This window comes from Pseudorca crassidens, chromosome 21, assembly GCF_039906515.1.
Source record: "Pseudorca crassidens isolate mPseCra1 chromosome 21, mPseCra1.hap1, whole genome shotgun sequence".
NCBI classification, from domain to species: Eukaryota; Metazoa; Chordata; class Mammalia; order Artiodactyla; family Delphinidae; genus Pseudorca; species Pseudorca crassidens.
The window spans coordinates 22,577,546-22,603,169 of NC_090316.1; the positions used below are offsets into that span (position 1 = coordinate 22,577,546).

A 25,624-nucleotide genomic window follows, 5' to 3' on the forward strand; every position below is an offset into this window, starting at 1 on the left:
TTTTTAAGAAAACGTACAACATAGCAGAAATGCCTAATTAAAAAATGCGGCATTCCATCAAGATCAAGCTAGATTTAAATGAAAGACAGATAACTCTATTGAATCGAGGAAATAACTCATGGAAGAACCTATCAAATAATGTGTATATGTTGTTGAGAAGGGAGGCATGTTTTCAGTTTCAGAAACAGAAAGCTATGGGGCTGCTAACACAGTGAATAACGTTTAGAGTCCCACCAGGGTCTCTGACAAGATCCTACTGAGCACCCTGGCAGACCTAGCTGGTCACTGTACCACACTATGCAGGGTGAAAAGGAACTGCAAAATAATCACGTAGGAAGGTATTTATCAGAATCAAGATAAGATGTCAGTTTGCTTGATGGGTACCCTGGATACCTGCAGCCTCAGTGCTCATGCCCAATGGAAGTTTCCAGCCAAATGTAACCTCACTTAACCTAGGAGCTAATTATTTCCTAGTAGGTTAGTACAGTACTTTTAACCAATCACAACCAGACTCTTAATATTTTGGTATTGAACATGTAAAAATCTATTTAGTGTCATTCCTAATGTTTAGGAGTACATAGCTTATGGTAATAGCCATGTAACTCCAATCTGAAATATACAATTGAGTCACTGACTTAAGATTTGTGATTTTAAGTGGGGACCCAAATATATACAAAGCACTGTAATATTTTAAAACTCCAGGTTTACTATTTTTATAAACTTAATTTATCACAAGAATTTAATGCTTAGGGGAGATTTTTTAAAAATTTATTTATTTATTTATTTATTTTTGGCTGTGTTGGGTCTTCGTTTCTGTGCGAGGGCTTTCTCTAGTTGCGGCAAGCAGGGGCCACTCTTCATCACGGTGCACGGGCCTCTCACTATCGTGGCCTCTCTTGTTGCGGACCACAGGCTCCAGACTCGCAGGCTCAGTAGTTGTGGCTCACGGGCCCAGTTGCTCTGCGGCATGTGGGATCTTCCCAGACCAGGGCTGGAAGCCGTGTCCCCTGCATTGGCAGGCAGATTCTCAACCACTGCGCCACCAGGGAAGCCCCAGGGGAGATTTTTAAGTCAAACAATTGAAGTTATTGACTATACCATTGTTACTGGAGGCCTATGAAAGTATCTTGTGGTAAACTGTAATTTAAATTTGAGGCATTTTTCTTTTATAAATTGGCAAAATTTTTAGTTAACATTTAATAGAGGTAAGGAAGTATTATGAAATTTGGCTGTGATTCAAATTTTCTGTACTGAGTGCTCTGGATCAACTACTTAACCTCAAAATCATGAGCTTTATCAGCAGTAAAATGTATTGATACCACATACCTCACAGGATTGTGGGAAATATAGAGATTTAAAAAGAGCCTAGCACACTGTGTCACATAGTGCTATTTATAGAATTATCTTAGTTAAAACACAGTCTACAGTCTTCCAGAATAATTTACTATTTACTTAGAGTCTAAGATGGACCTTACAAGACTCCAAGATATGAGAATTTTGCTTGATGTTTAACCCTTTGATTCAAAGGTTACAATGTTTTCCTACCAGAATGAAATCATATAAATTACGAAAGCTCAGGATGATAAGAATAAACGACCAGGTAATTGATATAATCTTCACAGAAGTTGGCTGCATCCAAGCTTAAAAGAAAAAAGGTAGACTGAGTAGAAAAAGAGTAGAAAAGAAGGCTGAGGAGGGAGGGACACACAGAAAAGAATGTGATTTACTTGAAGGAGAAGAGGGTGTGTGTGGGGAGTGTTGTTTGAGATAAGGGGAAAGGAGGTACTTAAGATTCCACAGGGTGGAACCAGGTTTTGGAAGGTCAGATAGCAAGCAGAAGGATTTTTTCATCATCCCGTCAGCAGTTTGAAAACCACAACAACAAAAAACCAGGCACTGATGTTTGATCAGCAGGGAATTGACTGAGGCAAAAACAAATAAAAAATAAAACCTACCAGAGACAGAATTATAAAACTTGGGAAGCTGTGCAGATTTTCCTTCCACTGAGGTCAACCGTGAACTATCTGAGATTGTCCCCTGACCTCCCATCTGTGACACATTCCTCAATCAGGCAGTTATTTCTACTCTTTTCTATCTACAAATAATGCAGTGATCACTTCTTTCAGCAAACATTCTGGAAACAATGAAATCAGGCATCATCTTCTAATGAAACTATTGTATCTAACAGCTTAAGATTAAATGGTATGGCTAAGGAAGGAACACTATGAGGTTCTAGGGTAATGGCTTAGAGAAGAATCTCTCCCTGTGAAATTGTTACTGTATCCAGGATGTTCATGAAAAACGAAAAACAAACAAAAACTTATAGTGAGTGCCTACCAGATAGTAGCCCCTTAAAAAGACCTTGGAGATATAGCAAAGAACAAAATATCCACCCATCTACAGAGATTGAAACTCCTGAACAAAGTCCCTGGCTATTCAGTATTTTTTAGGAACGCATTAAAATGTAAATTAAGACTCCACCTCAGATCTGTCCTAACAGAGACTCTCAGGGTGGGGCGCAGAACTCTGTTTGAATGAAGCTGAGATGATTCTACTGCTCCCTGAAGTTTGACGACCACTGTTGTAGATTTATTATATGCATAGGATTTGAAACTTCACAGGTTTTCTACCTGATGGGGAGAGGGAGGGATTAAGGGAGTAGCTGAACAGACGAAAGCTCTTCAGTCTCCATTTTTCTAGCTATTTTCCCTGAAGGAAATACCTAGGATTACAAAGAAAGGTAAGCTTTTCTCTGAAGATCATTTCCTTAATCATGGTTTTCTTTAAATACCTAAACTTGATTTTAATATTTATGGAAGCTTTAAAAATATATATGCCATGGAATGGTATAAAAGGGTAAGTGAGAAAGCCAGGGCCAAAAAATAAATAAAATTGGGAAAAACAAGGATAGGTATGAATTTGGCACATAGATAAAATTATACTCATGAGACAAATTATTCTACTTTGCTTTCTCTTGGTTTCTGTAAAAATATGTAATCTCTATTCTCTGCTCCTGATTTCCCTTTGTGCTGGTTTGATTTAAAATATGTCTAAAAATATTATTAGGTAAAATAGATACAAAGAAAATGATTATGAATGGTAGGAAGGTATTTCAAGTTGGGCAGTTACAGAAAGGCCTTTCTGAGGAAGTGGTGTTTGAGCTGAGAACTGTAGGGAGGAAAGAAGGAGCTGGAATGGCAGAATCTTGAGAGAAAAGCATGGCCAGCTGGGGAAGCGGAAAGAGCACAGATAAATTTGTCGTAGTTGGAATGGACAATGGTTGGAGGAAAGCTATAGGTGAGATTAAATGCGGGCAGGAGGCCAGACCATCTAGGACTGTTAGTCATTTGGACTGTATCCTAAATGCCATGGAAAGTTGTTAGAAATGATTAGAAACCTGATTTAGGTTTTAAATTAATATTCTGGTTGTTAAGCTGAGGAGTTGGAGACAGGAGTGGGACAGGGTTGAATATGAACTAGTTGAGATGATGAAATGATGGTGGCTTAAACTTAATGATGAAATTTTAAAGTAAGTTGGGGGAAGGGAAGGCTTCTGAATATTGAAATCCGAATAATGTTATAGTTAGGTGGGATGCTTATTAGACTTAACTGCAAATGAGTTGGGAGTTCTGGGTCTGGGCAGAAGCTTAAATTGGAGAGTGGTACTTAAACTTTTGGAAGTAAATGTGATTACCTGGGAGACATTGGAACTAGAATAAGGCAAGGGACAAGAACTGACCCTGGAAGAACACACAAACTTAGAGGTTCAAGAGGATTCCAAGCCAAAAAAGAATGCTGGGAAACAGACGAGTAACATAGGAGGGATGTCATTTACATGATCTTGAATCCAAAGAGAAGAAACCATTCCAAGAGGAGGGTCCTGGCCAACTATGTTGACTGCTGAGAGCTCAAGTAAGATAAAGCCAGGAGTGACTACTGGCTTTCTAAACTTCTTCATTTTTTGTAACTGATCAGTTTTTTTTTTTTTTTTTCCAGTCTAGGACAAGTTCAGGGAGGCAAGACAAGAGAAGCCACAAGGGTTTGAAGGACCCAGCAAGAAAAAATTGAAGTAAATTCAAATCCAAATGATACATAGAGAGAAAATATTTGCAATTTGTATAATAAGCAGATAATCTTTTCAGTGTATATCTTAAAATTAAGAAAAAAGACCAAAAACCTGGTAGGAAAAAACAGCTGAAAGGCTTAAACATGGTTCATAGAAAAAGAAATGAAAATGGCTCTTAAGCATATGAAAATAATAGCTTTATTAATAATAAAATAAATGCAAGCTGTAAATAAGGATATAATTTCTCACTGACCAAGTGAAGTTTGACACCTTCTCAGGTTGTTTGAAATGCAAAATTACATGATCTTTGTTGTTGGGAATCTGGCAAAATGTACCAGAATTACAGGTGCATTACTGTATTCATAATTAGAACTTTTAAGAAATATTAAAAATAAATATAACATTTTTATGAAGAACCTTTTCTGAATAATTCTCGAGACAAGTGGCATGGTTTTACAATTTTGCAGATCTCTTTAATTTCTCGTTTATATCTACTCCAGCATTCCATCTATTGCAGTGTTTTTTGTTTATAGTTTTTTTAAAAATATTTATTTATTTATTTTTGGCTGTGTTGGGTCTTCGTTTCTGTGCGAGGGCTTTCTCTAGTTGCGGCAAGCGGGGGCCACTCTTCATCGCGGTGCGCGGGCCTCTCCCTGTCGCGGCCTCTCTTGTTGCGGACCACAGGCTCCAGACGCGCAGGCTCAGTAGTTGTGGCTCATGGGCCTCGTTGCTCCGCGGCATGTGGGATCTTCCCAGACCAGGGCTCGAACCCGTGTCCCCTGAATTGGCAGGCAGATTCTCAACCACTGTGCCACCAGGGAAGCCCAGCAGTGTTTTTTTTTTTTTTAATAAATATTTTAAATTTTATTTATTTTAAAATTTATTTTATTATTTTATTTTTGGCTGCCTTGGGTCTTTGTTGCTGTGCATGGGCTTTTCTCTAGTGGAGGCGAGCAGGGGCTACTGTTGCTTGCGGTGCGCGCGCTTCTCATTGCAGTGGCTTCTCTTGTTGCAAAGCACAGGCTCTAGGCATACAGGCTTCCGTAGTTGCAGCACGCGGGCTCAGTAGTTGTGGCTTGCGAGCTCTAGAGCGCAGGCTCAGTAGTTGTGGCGCATGGGCTTAGTTGTTCCGCGGCATGTGGGATCTTCCCGGACCAGGGCTCGAACCCATGTCCCCTGCATTGGCAGGCAGATTCTTAACCACTGCGCCACCAGGGAAGCCCTATTGCAATGTTATTTTAGTTGACGTACAGGAAGAAAATCTATCCTCACACGAATACATAGTTGGAAAAGGGGAGATCATTCTAATACCTTTTTCAGATAATTGTGTTTTTCTTTTTTTTGAAATCATATTAATGAACATTTGTCCTCTGTAACATTAAAATCCATTGATCTGTCTTATACTTTGAGTTCACTTTACCCTTGCATAATCTTGTAACATCATGCATTGGTCTTTTGGAAAACAATTGGTTCACCGAATTTGCAGATTTTCCAAATGTTGACACATTTCATTATGCAATAGCAAAAAAAACCCAGTTGTTAATATTGCTACCAATTTCATCAGAAAAGACCAAGTAGTGGGAAACTGTCAAGCTTAGAATAGTAGATACAAGTTTTCCAAAACTCTCATTTTTGCTTAAAAGCTCCAATTTTATCATTGGGAACTAATACACTCACTTGGTTTCCTTGAAATGACAGGGTCATTCTGTCAGTGTTTGAGAAAATGTCTTTCCAAATCAGTACATCTGAATGACCACAGTTTGTCTCATTTGTTCTTTCTACTAAAAATGACCTATGAAAAAACGCCGCTAGTATGGCTTACAACTCAAACAATCATAGAAAATGCTTTTTTGTGAGACAACCATTGTTTTTCCATATGCAGCATAAATGCTTTACACATATTTTCCATCTTGTCACCCAGAATGCTAAGTCTTGTACTCAGGGTTGAGATTTAATACTTTACTATTGCATCAAGAAATAAGAATGTTCTTAAGTAAAACAGGCTTTTTTTTTTTCTTTTAAACTGGGAGCATGGAAATAGGTAGAGATTTAAAAAATACAATAAATGACTATGGTGCTACTTCCTTGATTAATGGTAAGACACCAGCAGTTTTATCTACTATCAGTGCAAATGTCAACACGGTGAAAAGGCAAATCAAGTCTGCTGCTTTAATATGTACCCTAAAAAAATAAGTGTCATCACGTATATAAGAGTAACAACTTCAGACATTTTTTTTGAAGTTTTGCATATCTTAAAAATTAAAAGAGGGTGAAGAGATTGATTGGTTGATGATGAAGTTTGGGTGGAATTGAGAGCGTGAGAGGCAGAAGAAGCTAATAAATCCAGAAATGGAAGTTTGGGAGTTCTGCGCTCTGGCAGGTCAATTCCTTTCAAGAGCTATTGTCAAAAGAACTGGCTAATGAGATGGAATGGGCAGATGTAAATTAGAGAATTTTGATCAATTAATACTCGGTGTTATGGTGTCACCCAACAACGGCTAGAGATGGGATTAAACAAGGAAACTAAGGGAATTCTTTATTGGGAAGGAGATTCCCAAATTCAGTAGGTAATACATTTTAAGAATATAATTAAAATGTTTCTGGTGAAAAGGTAGAATTGTTGCTCAAAGGTAATCAGAATTATCTGGATGTAAGAGATTATAGATCCCTTGTTCTGTTTCCTTAAAATCTGTATGTACATATGTATATCTGTGCATATGTACATATATATATACATGTATATATGAAAAAATATATGTATATGTACATATAAATGTGTGCAATTTCGCTTTACTACTTTTGAAAAGGTTTTATTTATTTGGGGGGGTTGTTTTATTTATTTATTTATTTTAAAATCTATTTTATTTATTTATTTATTTGTTTGTTTTTGGCTGCGTTGGGTCTTCCTTGCTGCGTGCGTGCTTTCTCTAGTTTTAGCGAGCCGCTGGCTACTCCTCGGTGCAGGGCGTGGGCTTCTCATTGCGTTGGCTTCTCCTGTTGAGAAGCACGGGCTCTAGGCACGCGGGCTTCCGTAGTTGTGGCTCGCGGGCTCTAGAGCGCAGGCTCAGTAGTTGTGGCGCACGGGCTTCGTTGCTCTGCGCCATGTGGGAACTTCGCGGACCAGGGTTTAAACCCTTGTCCCCTGCATTGGCAGGCGGATTCTTAACCACTGTGCCACTAGGGAAGCCCTATTTACTTTTTTAACGAACACCTTTTAATGGCCAAGTCTCTAGTGAGACGTGCTTTGGGCTTCGGGCGCAAAACTTGCCTTACCTCACTCAGGCGCATGCGCACTTAGGGAGTCCAAAAGGGCGCTTTTCTAATGTATGCTCACCTTGAAATCTGAAAGTAAGTGCGCTTCTCATGTATGCGCACCTTGAAATCTGAAAGTAAGCCCTTCCTTAAACGTGGTAACCCGTTGCCTCACCTTTCTATGGTTTAAGGAGGCATACAAGGAGGCCCTGGCTTTTTGGCTCGTGCAAGCACTGGGTGAGTGATTCCTTTAATTTGCGACCTGAGTGCCTGAGGCTAGGCTCTGCCTCTGCCTCCCCTTAGTCCCGGAAGCTCCTAAGTTCCTCTCATGCTCTTTGCAGCAGTGTGCCTTCTTTGAGCACCATTTTTTTTCTTTTCTTTTTTCTTTTTTTTTAGGCCATGCCGCATGGCAGGTGGGATCTTAGTTCCCTGATCCGTGCCCCCTGCAGTGTAAGGGCTTAGTCTTAACCACTGGACTACCAGGGAAGTCCCTCTTTTTTTTTTAATGACTTGCAGGGAGGTGGCTTGCTGTGTTGTCACTTGTAAATAATTTTCAACCAATTGCTTGAAATTCTTAGGAAACTTGATCGTTCATGTAACTCCTGTCTCCTTTCCCAAGCACGTGGCTGCCAAAGATTTGCTGGATTTGAGGAGTCCAGGATGCACTGAGCTGCTGACGCTTGACTGCGGACTGAGGTTAACAAGTGTATGCACTAGAACACTGCTACTCTTTTCCTTTTCAGAGTACGGGGAGGTGTATTCCACATCAGAAGCAGCCCAATTTTCAACTAGGGCCACCTGCCGGCATGTCCAAAAGGCTCCGCTCCCAGTTAGAGCAAGAAATCCCAGAAGATGCCCACTATGAGATACATCTGGAGCCACCACAGCGGTTCTGCCATGATGACCAAATCACGCTTTGTGACAAGTACTTCACGTCCCAGGAGCACAAGAATCACGTGGTATATGGAGTACAAGAGGCTGCTGAGAATTATAGGGTAAGCTTCATGCAGATCCCAGACCACTGTCATTCTGGCTGCCTCCTCTTATTTATTACCTTATTTATTTGGAGGACAGATATTCTGATCCTCCAAGACCATTCCCTTAGTTGATGTTTATCAAAGAATACTAGATAAGTACCATATTTAGACCTTCAACTTCAAGGCTAGGAAAACATTGTAGTCAGGGCTATTGGCCTTTCAGTTGTCTAAGGTTAGGAATCTATCTGTTGTAAAGCAATTACTTTACCTGGAATTCTGTGATATATTTCTCTGCAGAAGTTATTCCAGGAGATATTGAACACATTGAAGGAGAAACTTGAAGTAGCTAAAAGCATATTGGCTGATGAGCAAGAAAGAATGGTGATGATGCAGGTCAGTGCTTATCTTGATCCTTAGGGGGAAATTACCCATAATGTTGGATAGCAAATAATATAAACATAATCAAATGACAAAGCAGGAAAAACTACTTGAAATCCATAGGTAGGAAAAGTGTTAATTTCTTCACGTGTAAAAAGCTCTTAAAAGTCAATAAGCAGGGGACTTCCCTGGTGGTCCAGTGGTTAACACTCCAGGCTCCCACTGTAGGGGGCATGGGTTCTAACCCTGATTGGGGAACTAAGATCCCACATGCCACACAGCCAAAAAAAAAGTCAATGAGCAAAAGACTAGAAACTCCACAGAAAAATGATCAGACATGAGAGTTCACAGAAAAGAAAATGCAGATATCTTTTGAACATACTGAATTGGTCCATAAGCTCATGGTAAGAGAAATACAAATTAACTATATTAAATTTGTTAGTGAGATGGCATTTGCATCCCTTATTGGCAAAGACTGATAGCACAGTTTATAACAATGCCATAGGAGAATGAGCATCTTATGTACTTTTTTTGGTGGCCATGTAAATCCTGAAGCCATTTAAAGGGCAATTTAGGAATTACTATTCCAGGGTGGGGGGGGGGTATAAATTAGGAGTTTGGGATTAACATATACAGTACTATATATAAAACAGATATATATATTTAGATCTATAAATATACATATTTTATATATAGGGAGAAGAATCTGAGAAATACATGTGTAACTGAGTCACTTTGCTGTACACCTGAAACTAACACAACATTGTGTCAACTATACTTCAATAAAAAAAAAATAAAGAATTACTATTCAAATTGAGGAATCACCATCCATTATGCACATTTCACTTCTAATTTCAGACCCTCCCTTCATATGTAACTGTTCTGCTAGTTATACTAGATTCTCATCCAGCTGAGGATGGTAGGCATTTTTTTCAGCTCCAAGCACCATATATTAACAAATATTGGGGTCCCACTGTTTGCCAGGAGCTATGCTAGGTGCTGGGGATACAGTAGTGAAAAGAAAAACAAAACAAACAATCCTGGCCTTGTGCAATTGACATTCTAGTGGAGGTAAACAAGTAAAATGTGTAGTATGTTACATTGTTAAGTGCTGTACATTTTATTTAAAAAAACAGGAAAGAGTGATGAGATGTACTTTTAAACAAAGTGATCAGGACCTTGTCATTCCAAAATTGGTTTTGAGAAGACTCGAGGAGGTGAGGAAGTGAGCTGTGCAGTCATGGGAAGAATATTCTAGGCAGAGGGAAGGGCAAGTACAAAGATCTCAAGACTGGTGTGTCCTTGGTTGGGGTTATGAAGGAAGTGGAGGCTAACAGGTGATGAGATCAGAAGGCCACATCTTATAAGGAAGTTGATTTTCTTTTCTTTTTTCTCTCTTTTTAAAAATTTATTATTTTTTAATGAAAAAAGGAAGCCAGTGGAAACTTTTGAACAGAGCAGTAATGTGATCTAACTTCCATTTTCGTAGGAATAGTCTAGCTGCTGAATGAGAATAAGACTGTAGGAGGGTGAGAGCACAGGTGGGGGGACCTGAAGGGGACTCTTTGCAATAGTCAAGGACAGGTAATGGTGAACTGTGGGGGAGGGGTGGTAGAAGTGGTGAGAATAGTCAGGTTCTTGATAAATCTTGACTCCACAGAGTCTCAGGAGGTTAAATATGGTCATTAAGCTGACTACTCCCAATGGATGTCTTTAGCTCAGACTTCCCGGTGGTGGGTTTTCATGTCTGACTTCCTGCCTAGCATCTCTCCTTGGATGGCTAACTGACTAATCAAAATTGACATATCCCACACTCAGCTGCTGATACCCTCCCCACTTCTGGAGCCTATCCCTTTCGTACTTTTCCCTTCTATGTTTTGGCAACTGTATTCTTTGTCTAAAAACCTTAGAGTCACCTTTTGATTCCTCTTTTCTCACACCCCCTATCCAAAGCATCTCACACCCCCTATCCAAAGCAGCAAAAGCCATTGGTGCTGCCTTCCGGTTTTCCTGGTCTCCTTTTTGGTCACTGAGGTTGTATAGATTCCTCAGTTTTCTAAGTCAATTAACATTTCTTCATCTGCATTTCATGTTCTAAGATAGTAGTGATGTCTTGGCTGATGTTGACTCTGAAATTCTCTCTGTCCTTTGTATTATGTATCTGTTACTTCTTCCCCTGTACTTTTATATTTCCTTGTCTTTATATTAAAATTATAGATGGAAAATAACCATAGGTATTTATCTGTGGTGTTTAACCTGAATTCTGTCATCTATGGTGAAGGAAGAAGAACAGAATTTTAAAGCGATGATTGAGTCTGAATATAGGATAAGGTTCTGGTTGATGATTGAAGAAAACAAAGTGAACTTCCAGAGTCCACAAGGGTGCGGATTCAACCTGAACTTGAGAGAAGCCAGTCAGAACCAACTGATGGAGTTTGCCACAAAGCTAAAGGAGAAGTTCCAGGAAATACTACAGGTGAGATGTGAAACATGGCATCCTAACAATATTTGGGAAATGAGAGAAAGAAGAGCTGAACAGTATGTCAATTCTAGAATAAGACATCCACTGACAACCATGGATCTATTAAAAGAAGGGATATAGTCATCCAGCAATTCTATTTCTGATAATTTATCTCGCAAATATACTTACATGCATATAAAAAGACACGTGGGTAAGGAAGTGCGGTAAAATTATTTCAGTATAGAGTCGTGGCTTTGAGGTAGTCTTTGAAGCCAGATTGATGAGATTCGTATCTGGGTTCTGCAATTTACTAGCCTCTAGGTGACCTTAGACATGTTGCTTAACCTCTGACTTGGTTTCCTTAGCTGTAAAATGAGGATAATAGCCCTTAGTTCATAACATTGTTGTGAGGCTTCAGTGTGATAATCTACATAAAGCTCTTTAAATAGTGTTTGTATGTGTGTACATTATTGTGTAATGTAAGTATTAGGTGTTACTATAATATTTGTTGATAGGAAGAGAGTAGATACAACCTGTATCCATCACTGTTGGACTCATGAACTACATTGTACAGGACATACAATGGAATGCTCTTCAGCATTTAGAAAAGATAGCATGGCTCTATATGTATAGATAAGGAATGCTCTCCAAGAGCATATTATTTATTAAGAAAAAAGCAAGCTGTCAGATCAGCAGTGGAGTATGATATCACTTGAGTTAAGAAAAAAATAACATGGAACATTCATGTATTTAACTAGGTGGAGCTTCTTTGCAAGGATAGAAAGGAAACTGGTATCCTTTGTGGTTTGATTATCTATTTTATTCTCATCAGTGAATTTAATTTTTAATTAAATTATAATAAGTCATAGTTTTAATTTAATGAAGGAAATAGGAAACTTCCTGAACAAAACTGCGCAGCAAAAAAATGTGATCTGTTTTAGGTCCAGGTTGTGAATTGATTAAGTAGACTATGTGGATACTGTCCACATCAACATAAATATATTGTGTCAAAGAATCAAGTTTCTATTGAGGTGTCTTGCTTGACACAGACGAATATCCTGGCCTTGTCTAATTATTTCTGTTTCTGGGGTGGCAGGCAGTAAAGCAGGTTTTTAAAGAGATGGTTGAATTAGTGAATAAGAGAAATTGTCAGCTGTTGAATAGTAATAAGGATGCTTCTGCAGAGACTGAACTGTTTGGGGAGAGAGAACATGAGTAAACTGAGGGAGAGTGAAGTCAGGCTCTCTGAACAGATCTGCAGCCTCCAGAAGATCACCACAGAGCTGGAGAAGAAGTGTGGGCAATCTGCCTCAGCGTTGCTCCAGGTAAGATTCTGGGAATAACCTTCACTACAGTATTTGAGAAATGAGAAGTGGACAGTACTTATTAGGGGCCAGTTCTAGAACACAGTACCCAGTGATCTTCAGTCATACGTGAAGGCTACCAAAAGCATTATGACTCATTATAAAATCATGGTATGTATAGAGCTGCTTCACTGATCAGCAGTAAATATGAATTGAGATGTCCTTTAATAAGGTAAATAATTGGTTAGTCAAATTATGATGTATCCCTAAAATAGAATATTCTGCAACCATAAAAAAACAAGTAAAGCAGTTCTAAATGCACTAAAAGATTATCTTCAGGATATCTCATTAAGTGAAAAAAACATGCAGAAAACTTTTTGTTATTTAGAGAATATGTATAAGCATATATGCTCATTAACATTCAGACAACCTCTGGCAAAATAAACACAAACATAGTAATCAGCAGTAACCTTGGGAAACAAGGGTGAGACTTACTTGTATAGTATTGTTTGTTTTTTAAACTGTTTTGATTCTTTGTAGTTTTTATTTTTTTATTTTTGGCCAGGCTGCGCAGCTTGTGGGATCTTAGTTCCCAACCAGGGACTGAACCCGGGCCCTTGGCAGTGAGAGTGCAGAGTCCTAACCACTGTACCCCCAGGGAATTGCCAGTATTGTGTATTTTAAATTTTGTTGAGTAACATGCATTACTATTTTCAAAAAGTAAATTTTTATCTTTTGAAGACTGTTTATATCCTTCTGCCAAGCCCACATTTGCAATATGAGTACTTTGAGAAGCCCCTGCACATAAACCCTTAGGTTCTGTTCTAGAGCCATGCGTAGTTCCAGACAGTGCAGATAGGTGTGACCGAGTTATGTTCAGTTCCTGACCTGGTTCCAGCCACTATCCCCAGCTTAGCAGGCTCAATTCTTTTCTTTTTTGTTTGTTTGTTTTTTAATAACTAATGAGTTTATTATTGTTTTAAATGAATGACTAAAGAGCAATTTCTAAATCTTTCCAACTTTAAATTCCAAGAAGATAAACAGCAAGACAGAGCCCCATTGCAGAAATGCCCCGGGGGCCTCAATCAATCGCAAGGCCCTGGAGTCCGGGAACCTCTGTTCCAGGGGCTGAAGAACAGGGCAGCCGGCAACCCCAGGGTCTGGGTGCCCCACCATGCCCGGGGCTCCCACCCCTGCCACCTGCCAGGCCCCCCCAGCCCCTCCCCACAGGGGGCTTCCTTCTGGGCCTACTGGGCCCGCCACCCCCAGGTCCTGAACCCGCTGCCTCTCAGGAGTCTCCGAGGGCGCCCTGCCCCTCCACCAGCCACCCCTGGGTTCCCACCCGCCCAGGAACACCCACGCCCCAACACCCACAGGGGACAGAAGCACTTGCGGCCACACAAAGGCCCATTCCCACACCCAGCGTGGGTCAGTGGCCCCGTCCCGTGCGCCCCCGGGTCCCCCCTTCCTGCATCTCCCCAAGGCCTGAGTGGGTCACCACAGGGCTGGCTGGGGCCCAGGGTGTCCCAGATGTACCCCCACCCTGCCACCCAGGGCTCAGCAGGCCCCTCTTCGGGGAACAAAGCCCACCCTTCCCACAGGTGGACTCTCCCGGGGCAGGGACCCCCAGAGCCTGCCCCCCCACCCCACGAGGCTATGCCTGTCTCTGTGGCTGCAGGAAGCCTGGGCGGAGGACGGGGGGCAGCAGGCTCAATTCCTGCGAGCCCCAGGACAGAAAGCAAATAGACGGGCAGAATTTGAATATGGAGCATTGTGAATTTGAGGTATAGAAGATTAAATCGCTTGGGAATATAACAGTGATTTCAAGCATTTTTCTGACTTTTCCTATTCAGTGTCGAACTTTGGTATCTGAGAATTAGCACCATGAGGCTGAAGAAATTACATGGAAATCGAGTTTCATTATTATAAGAGAAAATACTTTCATGAGCACAATTCACAAAAGGCTTGGCTTAAATACCCGCTAGTAATTTTGTCTCTTTTCACCCCATAGAATGCAAGATATTCTTTGGAAAGGTAAGTTATTCATTTTGGAAACACTTAGGTCAGATTCACAATCTGATTTGTGAGCACACAGGGGTTAGAGATGTTGGGGTGCGGATAGCAAGGCCATGTAATGAGATCCATCCTCTGGATGGAGGGGCCTGCGGTCTACACAGGTAACTGAGATTGTCCTTTCTTTAACAGGAGCGAGTCACTACTGCTTCAGTGTCTAGAGCCCGCCCGAATCACAGACCTGAGTTTATGCCAAATAACAGGAATGAGCAAAATGCTAGAAGTGCTGCAAAGTGAGTTGACACACATCCATGATCACAGGACACTTTACATTTGTATTTGAGGATAAAATGAACATCCTACCATAAGTGAAATTCCAGATAGCTTAAGGATTTAAAACGACTCTATTTGCAAATATTTCTCTCCTGTGGTTTATATTTTCATTTGCCTAATAGTGTCTTTTGAAGAGCAGAAGTTTTAGATTTTGAAGTTACCTTTTTCTTTTTTAAATGGTGTGTGCTTTTTGTGTCCTAAGAAATCTTTTTTTACCCCAACAAAGATTTCTTTCTAGAATTTTTACAGTTTTAGTTTTTGCATTTAGGTCTATTGTTCATTTAAAGTTGTTTTTTGGCTGCACTGTGTGGCATGCAGAATCTTAGTGCCCTGACCAGGGATCGAACCAGTGGAAGCACAGGGTCTTAACCACTGGACTGCCAGTGGGACCCCTAAAGTTATATTTATGTACGATTCGAGATATGGTACAACTCCCCTCCTCTTTTAGTACATGTATGTATCCAGTTGTTCCAACATCATTTGTTAAAAATCCGTGGGCACATACGAGCAGATCTATGTCAAGTCTAATAGGTCCATTGATCATTGTATCTATCCTTTTGCTAATACCACGTTGGCTTGATTGATTACTCTACAAAAAGTCTTAAAATTGGGCACTGTGAGTTCTTCAGATTTGTTCCTTCAAAAATAATTTTGGCTACTCTAAATTCTTCACATAAATTTTAAAATGAGCTTGTTGGCATCTACAAAAAACCTGCTGGGGTTTTGACTGGTATTACACTGAATCTATAGAACAATTTAGGGATATGGTGGTATATCTCCCTTTATTTAGGTCATCTTTGATTTCTCTCAACATAGTTTTCAGCTAATATTGTACATATTTAATTAGATACCTAAGTATTTTTTAGTTCTATTCATGGAATTAAATATCAACTTCTAATTGAAATTTTATTTATTTCTAGTTTATCGATGGTATATAGAAATATTCGTGTATATTGATTGACATTGTATCTTACAACTGTGCTAAACTGATTATTAGATCTAGTGACTTCTATAGATTTTGAGGGGATTCTCTACAAAGATATTCAAGTAATCTATAAATATAGACAATTTTTTTCTTCCTTTCTGTAAGCCTTTTCTGTATTCTTCTTACCTTTTGCACTTACTAGCGCCTTCAATATGATGGTGAATAGGAGTGGTGAGAATCATCTACCTTCTTCCTGATCTTAGGAAGAAAGAAAGCATTGTTTTTCACCTTTAAGTTTAACGTTAGCTGTAGGTTTTTCATAGTTGCCTTTTGTCAAGTTGAGGAAGTTCCCTGTCTACTCCTGATTCACTAAAACTTTGTATCATGAACAGATATTGAATTAGATGCTTTTTTCTGTATCTACCAAAATATTTATTTTTTTCCTTTATATATTGATATGGTGAATTATATTTGCTTCATATGTTGAACCACCCTTGCATTCCCAAGATAAACTCTTGGTAATAATGTTTTAGCCATTTTACATATTGCCAGATTCAATGTAGTTATGGTTTTTAAAGAATTTTTGCATTTATGCTAATGAGACATATTTTTCTGTAGCTTTCTTGTAATCCATTGGCACTTTATTTAATACATTTTATTTCTATTTCTAGATAAGGTATTTAGTTCTTTGTCAAATCCACTTAGTCTTGCTTTCTTTAGTTTCCTATATTCTGTAGATACTTTTAAGTTTTTCTTTTTTTTTTTAAGCATAGTAAGCCAAAAATTGTTGTAGAGTTTGTGCCTGGCAATTCCAGTATGTAAAATTCTTCAGACTTTTTAAAAATAAATTTATTCATTTATTATTTTTGGCTGCATTGGGTCTTCGTTGCTGCAAGCGGGGGCTACTCTTTGTTGTAGTGCACTGGCTTCTCATTGCAGTGGCTTCTTTTGTTGCAGAGCACAGGCTCTAGGCATGCAGGCTTCAGTAGTTGCGGCATGTGGGCTCAGTAGTTGTGGCTCACAGGCTCTAGAGCGCAGGCTCAGTCGTTGTGGCACACGGGCTTAGTTGCTCCGTGGTGTGTGGGATCTTCCCAGACTAGGGATCAAACCCATGTCCCCTGCAATGGCAGGCAGATTCTTAACCACTGCGCCACCAGGGAAGTCCTTCAGATTTATTTCTGCTAGTCTCACTCAGTAGTACTTTTTTACTTTGAGTGTGTGGTTAATGATTTTTTTAATAGTAAGCTTTCCTTTTTTCCTTAAATATTATTTTTAGAAGTTCTTTGAGGACAGAAATGAAGGTGTACATACTTCTAGAGAAAATGTGCATTTATTTCTGCCAGTCTTCTGGAAATACTAGGAGCCTGGGACAAGTTGAAATTTAAAATTCAAGGCTTGTGGCTTTTAAGACCACTTTAATAATGATATGAATTAAGTGCAGAGATTTAAGTTCATTTGCCCATAAAACTTGCTGCTGGATGAGATGTTAAAGAAAGAAATCAAGGACTACTACAGGTTTATGGCTTGACCAACTATAAAGCAATAAATGTTCTACTGAAAAGTAGAAACTGGGAAGGGATAGATTTGGAGTTCCATTTTGGATGGAGTATGTTTGAAATTTCTGCGTTTTGTTCAACTGGTATTTGTCAACTTTTTTATGGAGTAAGTCATGAACATATAGAAGATATTTAAAACTGAGGCTATATAAAGGCACTTAGGGGAAAAGAATACAAGTAGTGAAAAGTAAGACCCAGGACCAATCCCTGAGAAATCAGAATATTTAAAAGTTGAACAGAAAGAAATGAGAAGGAACAGTTAGCGATATGAAGGCACATACCACTTTCATTCACATATAAGAAATCACAGTGAGCGTTCTTGATCTCAGCTTGATTTTTCTGGAGGATTCTCCCAGGATTTCTGGCCTCTGATATGTTCTCTTTTGATTTACTCAATATTAAGGGCCTGCTGGCAGCAGTTTCTAAGTATCTGTCACATCTTGGTGATATTTAAGATGAAGAAAGCAGTTCAGTCACAGGATAGAGCCATGAATTAACTGCTCTATTAGAAGACTTAATGTTTCTGGCTGTTCCAGGCTTGGAGAAGATCTTTAGGGACTCGAGTTGGGTCTCAGGTGATACTGGGCTAGGACTGAGTATCAGGTCATTTTTATAGCCTGGCAGAATTCCTTTCTGTTTTAAGAGGTATTTCTACACCTCTCCGTAGTTCATTATTCATTGTTTTGTTCTTCTTCCTCAGATAGATTTCATTTTTATCTCCTTCTATTATGTTATTGACTTTTGTTCCTCTGTGATGTCCATTTCTTTTTTTTTTTCTTTTTTTCTTTTTTGGCATTGGAAGCACGGGAGTCATAACCACTAGGCCACCAGGAAATTCCCCCATTTCTTGAAACAGAGCTTAGGGGTCCCTTTATCTGCTTACTTTTTTTTTTTTTTTTGCGGTATGTGGGCCTCTCACTGTTGCGGCCCCTCCTGCTGCAGAGCACAGGCTCCGGACGCGCAGGCTCAGTGGCCATGGCTCATGGGCCCAGCCGCTCTGCGGCATGTGGGATCTTCCCGGACCGGGGCACGAACCCGTGTCCCCTGCATCGGCAGGCGGACTCTCAACCACTGCGCCACCAGGGAAGCCCGAGTCCCTTTATCTGTGCTCTCCTAGATTGCATCTCCCATATCTGTGCCTGAGACCCGTGCCCACTCATGAGGAAGCCCCTGCATGTTAGAAATCATCAGTCTCTGGCACTGACAAGCCCCTAGGTTAACTAAATTTCTTTCTCACTGCAGGACCTATAACTTTGGACCCTAAGACAGCTCATCCCTGTCTGGTCTTATCTGAGGATCTGAGAAGTGTAAGACTCAGAAATGTGCAGCAGGATGTACCCAGTCACCCAGAGAGATTTGACTTCAGCGCCACCGTGTTGGGTGTGGAGAGCTTCACCTCAGGGCGGCACTACTGGGAGGTGGATGTGGAAGAGGCAACACAGTGGCAGCTGGGCGTACACGGAAGCTCTGCCAGCAGAAGTGCTTCCGGAGATAAGGTCTTATTCACAGGATCCATTATGGGAACTGATTATACTTTCTGGGCTTTTCCCCCTTTAAAAAGGGTTTCCTGGAGAGAGCAAATGCACAGAGTTGGAGTTTTCCTGGACTATGAGTATGGCCAGATATCCTTCTATGATGTGACAAAGAGATCCCTCATCTATAATTTCTCTGATCTCGCCTTCCAAGGAGCTCTCAGGCCTCTATTTTCTCTTTGTATTTCAAATGGAGGCATGAATTCAGACTCTCTGAGCATCTGCCTCCCTCACGTTTCTTCTTGTAATGGTACTTTTAGCCCTCAACCTTCTTTGGTGTGAAATCTAAGACCACAAGAGGCCAGAATATTACAAGCATGACTTTATATAAATTATTTTACAAAGTAATCCAATAAAAGATTTTTAGCACTTGAGTTGGAACCCAGGTTAACACCACAGAGCCTTTGCATTCATGTGGCTTTCAACACGCATTTCGTGGAAGAGGTTACATTTAACCTGAATCATCGATGATAATAACTGAAGGGCTCCACGTTAATTAGAACAGCAAATGCCTATGCAGCATAAGATTGGGAAATTAGAGACGGAAATAGTCTGGGATCCTTAAGACTAGGTTAAGGACTCTAGAGATTTCTGAAAACAGAATTGGGTATAATCAAGACTTTAGATTTGAGGCTATCATCAGAGTGACATGTAGAATGGAGACATCCTATTCCTGACATTGTCAAGACTTCTAACATCACTCCAAATAGAGGACAACTTAAGTTCCCTGGATACCTTATCTCAGTGGGGAGGAGGTGTTGCAGAAAATGTATTTTAAAAATATTTCAAGTATCCAACTTCTCTCTTACAAGGAAAATTAGATTTCTTAAAAGAAGCCTGATAGTTCACTGCTTTGAAAAACTATTACATTAAGTAATGTTGTAGTGGTGTCTTGTATTTGCCTTCAACTTTCTCTATTTGATAATCAACTGAAAATTTTTTGCTAGAGCCTTGTTCAGGGGTGGTCATACAATGCTGAAAAGACAACAAAAATATTTATTAGAGGGACTTTTAATGAAAGGTTTATCATAGTGTATCTCCCTTTATGTTTTTAACAACCTATAAGTGTGTATTGATCTTTATTGTTCAAATGTAGAAGCTGAGGCTCAGAGGTGATTTAATTTTCCTAAAGTCACATAGCTGTTAAGTATCTAGTAAGTGACAAGGGTAAAGAATTAAACCTGGATCATCATTTTAAAAGCAAGCTCTGTCTCAAATTTGTAAAAAATGTAAGCCTGGAAAAAGTCATTGCATATCTTCACATCAAATCACAAGACTTAAGGGGAAAGTAGCCCTGATCTGAGAAGTGGGGTTTAGCTCAGGTGAGTGAGCTGGAAGTTAGATGATCATTTGAAACATTGAGATTTAGAACTCAGAGCAATGGTTCTCAAACCCCTTCCCAATTTCCTGTGGGAAAGATGACGATTTACTTTATAGGGAAATGTGAGAATTTAATAATAATTGTATATATGAGTCTAAATCTGCACCTTCATCTTACCTCAAATTTCTCCTGCCTCCACAACTTTGACTCTTAAGAACTATTTTCCCAAACTTAGAAACCAAGAGAGAATGCAGCATGTCCTACCAATGTCAGTCTGAGACATTGTCTAACCAACACAAAAAGATTATTTAAATTATTTAGGAAAATGCATCTGCGATTGACTTTGGTAGTTATCAGCTGATGAGAACCCAGACACTGAAGTTACATGTTAACTCGAAGAATTATCTGGTAGAAAAGAAATCCTTAAAGGTTTTGGTTTTATTACCATCTAGAGTATTAACCAGTTTTGGATCTACCCTAAGCAGTTTTATTTAAACTGCTTCTCATTTCTCTTGCAACAAACTTTACTCTCTAACTGGTTCCCTAACTAATTACTGAGTTAAGCAAAATCTTTGACATATCACTGTCAATATTTGTATGAGGATCATGAATTTTAGCCTTTGAAAATAATACTTTAGCACAGCCTACTGACCCTCTGAATAAATGGATGCCTAGTGTATCCTTCCACCAGTCACAGAGACTTTGCACATACACTTCCCTGACTTCAGTCACCACTCTCCCCTTTTTCACTAATTCAGCTTAAGTGTTGCTCCTCAAAGCAGCCCTCCTTGACAAACTTAACAAGGGAGAATCCTGGGACATCATTGCACCAGTTACAGCTTCTTTTATGCAAAGCACAGTTGCAATTTTGTATTTATTTGGACGATTCTTTGATTGCCTTTCCCACTAGACTAAATTCCATGAGAGTAAGGACTGTGCTTGTTTCCGTTCATTGTTTTATCTTGTGTTAAACAGTCCTTAGCACATAAATTCTCAAATACATATTGAAAGTGAGGAAAAAGCAGTAAGTAGTGTTGTATATTATGGAGCTGGGTGGGTGATGGTTATTGGGTAAAGTCTTGAAAGGGAGGTGCACCCATGTCAAAATGAAAAGGTCAGTAAATAAATTCAGGTGAACTGGTGGTTTAGTTTGTTAGGGCAGCCATAACGAAGTACCACAAACGGGGTGGCTTAAGCAACAGAAATGCCTTTTTTCATAGTTCTGAAGGGTAGAAATGAAGGTGTTCGCAGGGCCGTTTCCTTCTGAAGATGGTTGCATGCCTCTCTCCTAGCTTCTGGTGGTTTGCTGGAAATCTTTGTTCTTTGTTTTTTTTGTTTTTTGTTTTTTTGCGGTACGCGGGCCTCTCACTGTTGTGTCCTCTCCCGTTGTGGAGCACAGGCTCCGGACGCGTAGGCTCAGCAGCCATGGCTCACGGGCCCAGCCGCTCCGCGGCATGTGGGATCTTCCCGGACTGGGGCACGAACCCGTGTCCCCTGCATCGGCAGGCGGACTCTCGACCACTGCGCCACCAGGGAAGTCCTGTTCTTTGTCTTATCGATACATCACTCCCTTCTCTGTTTCTGTCTTCACTTGGTGTCCTCCCTGTGTCTCTGTCTCTACACATGGCCTTTTTAAAAATAAATAAGGGCATCAGTCACATTGGGTTCGGGGCCCACCCTACAGCATGGGTTCATTTTAACTTAATAGTGACCCTATTTCCAGATAAGGTTGCATCTGAGGTACGGGGAGTAAGGATTCTTGGCGGGGGCATGGGGGGTGGTGGGGGATGACACAATTTAACCCATAGCAGACAGGTTAGTATGAAAAGAGTTTTTCACATACAGCAGCAGGTCTGCAGATTCTGTGTATCCTGTAAGCACCTGAGGATTTCTTTTTAAATCATCACCCCTTACCCCCTATCACCCTTTACCCCCCCACATACTAATGACATCAAGATCTCTGGTACTGGAATCCAGGAATCACTTTTCCAAAACCCCGTGGGTGATTTACAACATGGAGCCAAGATTAAGAAGAAAGTAAACGCAAACAGAGAACTGGTTTGGGCAGTGACTCCAGCCTTTTGTGTGGCTTGTAATTTTAAGTCTTAAAAGGTTAAGATGTGTGGTGATAGTGCTGGGGATGTGGGCTTTTAGGTCAAAGATTAAGGTGAGCCTTCTTTAGTAATGAGTAAACGTGTGGTTCATATGACTGGGGCTGCCGGTCAGCGGGCTGTCTTAGAAGATTGTTGATTGGGTAAAAGGTATAATTGGAGGTCACTTTAAGAAACCGTGTCTTGGATAACTGGGCTAAGTAAGACCTAGGAACTCTTAGGCCATTGGAGGAGCCTCCAGTGTTTTAGAACATGGAGGATTATCCCACCACACTGGGGACACATCTCAACCCTTAGAACACTTTGCATATGATAAATGTACCTTGGGCAAAACACTTAAGTAAAAAATCTGGTTCCATTCTGTAGTTGTAACTCGAAATGACTTCTTTACACCTTTGTAGAATACTTCAGTTGTGAGATTCTTTAGAGCTGAACTGCTAACACATTTCTGGGTTAAGAATTAAGCCCATACCAGTCTAGACCTGCGACCTTCCCCTGAGAGTCAGGACAGTCTGCCTGAAATAATCTGGGGGCTAAAAGAAGAAAAGGCCTCACTGCTGTTAATTTTTTTGATTTTGGATAAAGAAAAGGAATTCGGATAGAGGAGATAATGAATTCATGGAGAATGGGCAAGTGATCTGAAACTTTGATTTCTTGGAGTCCCTGATTAGAATGTGATAAATGCCATCAGTGGTAAACTGAAGTTAAAAAACACATGGATGGGGAATGGAAAAAATTGGAGAAGCTTGCATTTTAGCTGTCCTGAAAAATTGGAAAGTATACAACAGAATGGGACATTTGCCTTGAAGAGAGTGAAGTGTGAGATTAGAAACTTACCCCCAAGTGAGAGGAATTATCTGCAGCAGTAAATGAATGTGGTAGGGTGACAAAAGCGTTGTTGAATTTAAATATTACATATTAAAATTTAAGTTTGTACATATACTATCTGCAAGATAAGCTTCCAAATGCTTTATATGCATTACTTCATTTGATTCTTCTAAGAGATAGATGTTTTTTATTTTACTGAATCAAAAATACACTAAAAAACCACCAAACAGTGATACAAACTCTTGAAAAACGAAGCTATTCATTTCTTTCCACCCAGATTATATATCCCTAAAGTTATTCAGTGAGATCTGAGGTTGACTGGAAGGGAAGGTGAGGGAAGTTGAGGCCTAGTAAAGATGAAAGTGAAATTCACATTTCTCCAAAGAAGCAGTCAGTGGAGACAATGTAAAATTATTTTCATGAAATGTATTTATGTATTTGTATACTATTTTGAAACCTTATGTGAGTAAGCTTTTTTTTCCCTAAATGAGTACTTTTAATGAGCTTTGTGTTCATCCTAATGAAATCAGCTAAAGATTACCCTGTATTTGTGTTTCTTGTTTTCGATAGGAGAACTATGTGGTGATTCCAGATGCTGGTGGGTTTTCTATTTGAAAAAGGGAGCGGTCTAAGGGTACCGGCTGCAGTCTCCTTAACTCTTTGTGTGGCCTGTGACATTTCTAAAGCTAAAAGCTATTCCTATGTTTGATGTTGAGATTCAGAACTTCACACATGAGTGGATTTTAGTCCAGGGACTATAAATGTGAATTTCCTCTGAGAATATACTGTCCTTATCTTCATCATGGAGTTATATGGCTTATATATGGAGGGAAAGGCAGGGATACTAGTTTCCTGGGTCTAGAGTGATTTGGGGAACTGGAGGAGGTGTGTGACATACCAACCTCTTTTCAAAAACTTACAAAAAATACATGTGAATATCCATCAAATGTCTTCTCCGGGACTTCCCTGGTGGCACAGTGGTTAAGAATCCACCTGCCAACGCAGGGGACACGGGTTCGAGTCCTGGTCTAGGAAGAGCCCACATGCCGTGGAGCAACTAAGCCTGTGTGCCACAACTACTGAGCCTACGCTCTAGAGCCTGCGAGCCACAACTACTGAAGCCCGCACGACTAGAGCCCATGCTCCGCAACAAGAGAAGCCACTGCGATGAGAAGCCCGGGCACTGCAACGAAGAGTAGCCCCCGCTTGCTGGAACTAGAGAAAGCCCGCACACAGCAATGATAGACCCAACGCAGCCAAAGAAAATTTAAATAAATAATTAATTAATTTAAAAAAACAGACCATTACAGGTTAAGATTGTGTACTAATTAAAAATCCCAAGAGCCATTTCCCCATAGGCCTATGAAGGTTACTCTGGGAAATTCCCCCTGGCTTTCCCATGAGTATCAAAATCCAAATTCTTGAGAGCCCTGTTTTAGTTAATGGTTTCTCAGCCTTGAAGCATTTGCAGTTCCTCTCTTTGGGTACATTTCTCTAAATGAGAGTTCTTACACGAGGATCGAAAGTCTACCATTTTAAAAACTAGGTCCAAGAGAAGATGCTACCTAATATCACTGTGTATTGGCTAGTTGAGAATGTGATGGGTTTTGTTCCCCCAGTGGAAGGTTAGTGGCTTATTCTTTTTGTTTGACAATGCAGGCATACTTTCATAGAGTATACTTAAAGAATACATTTTTTCCTTTGGAAAAGATATCTTTGTTTACCAGTGTTTCTCTCCTTAAATACTGTGAATGTCCCACAGTAGCCACTCATTAAATATTTGGTAAATGGACTTCTTGTTAAAAATAAACTGCATAAATAAATAAAAATAAATGGCCTTTTTCTTAATGTTTGGTTGATGGTGAGATAACCATACTGGAAAAAGAAAATAAGTTAGGTCCTGCATAATGAAGAGTGAGACCCAGGTCCCTACCCAACCTGGCTTCTCAAATACTGGCAATCAGGTTTATCTATTGCCCCAAGACAGAACGTTGAACCAAGAGCAAAGTTGCTTAAGGGAAAAGACCTGGTATTTGGCATCCCACATAGTTTCCCAATCACCTTTAAATGGACAACAAATGATATTTAAGACATATCTGGAAAATGAAAGACAAAGACCCACAGTAAGAAGTGGAATTTAAAGGAAAACCTCAAAACTATCATTAAATATCCTCAGAGAGATGAAAAGATTCTAGAAATACTGTGTATGTATTTAAAAAAATGAAAGAACTTAGCAATATAAAAAACAGTTAAAAAGCTGGAAGAAGAAAAAATCCCAGAGAGGAGAGCAAGAAGATGAAAAATAGCTGAAAAAGCAAAGGTAAATCAACCTATTTATATCTATCTAATCCAGGAACTTTGCCATCTAACCAATGGGATTTCCAGAGAGAACAGAAAGTGAGGGGGGAGGGGAGGAAAATTTCAAACAAATTTTAAATTGATGGATTTTGCATTAAAAGGGTCCCTTATATGCCAGAGTGGTGAATGAAAACATCCACACCAATACAGAATATCAGGGATAAAAAGAAGATGCTAACAACTTCCAAAAGGAGAAAAAATAGGGCACA

At 39.8% G+C, this 25,624-nt stretch overlaps 1 protein-coding gene across 1 annotated transcript; it reads left to right on the top strand.

The window, feature by feature from the left end:
- The first annotated feature begins 8,086 nt into the window (after positions 1 to 8,086).
- TRIML2 (tripartite motif family like 2) lies at positions 8,087 to 19,171 on the top strand. Its single transcript, XM_067721772.1, has 7 exons — positions 8,087 to 8,313; positions 8,593 to 8,688; positions 10,955 to 11,149; positions 12,319 to 12,459; positions 14,450 to 14,472; positions 14,644 to 14,744; positions 18,508 to 19,171. The coding sequence occupies exons 1-7, from the start codon at positions 8,125 to 8,127 to the stop codon at positions 19,077 to 19,079; spliced, it is 1,317 nt and encodes a 438-aa protein (XP_067577873.1). The 5' UTR covers positions 8,087 to 8,124; the 3' UTR covers positions 19,080 to 19,171.
- Positions 19,172 to 25,624: the final 6,453 nt, after the last annotated feature.

Bases quoted from the DNA above. Each gene is read 5' to 3' on its own strand.
- TRIML2 (XM_067721772.1), top strand. From the start codon at position 8,125: ATGTCCAAAAGGCTCCGCTCCCAGTTAGAGCAAGAAATCCCAGAAGAT. The intron at 12,460-14,449 runs GTAAGATTCTGG...TTCACCCCATAG, and splicing joins CTGCCTCAGCGTTGCTCCAG to AATGCAAGATATTCTTTGGA. The intron at 14,745-18,507 runs GTGAGTTGACAC...TTCTCACTGCAG, and splicing joins AATGCTAGAAGTGCTGCAAA to GACCTATAACTTTGGACCCT.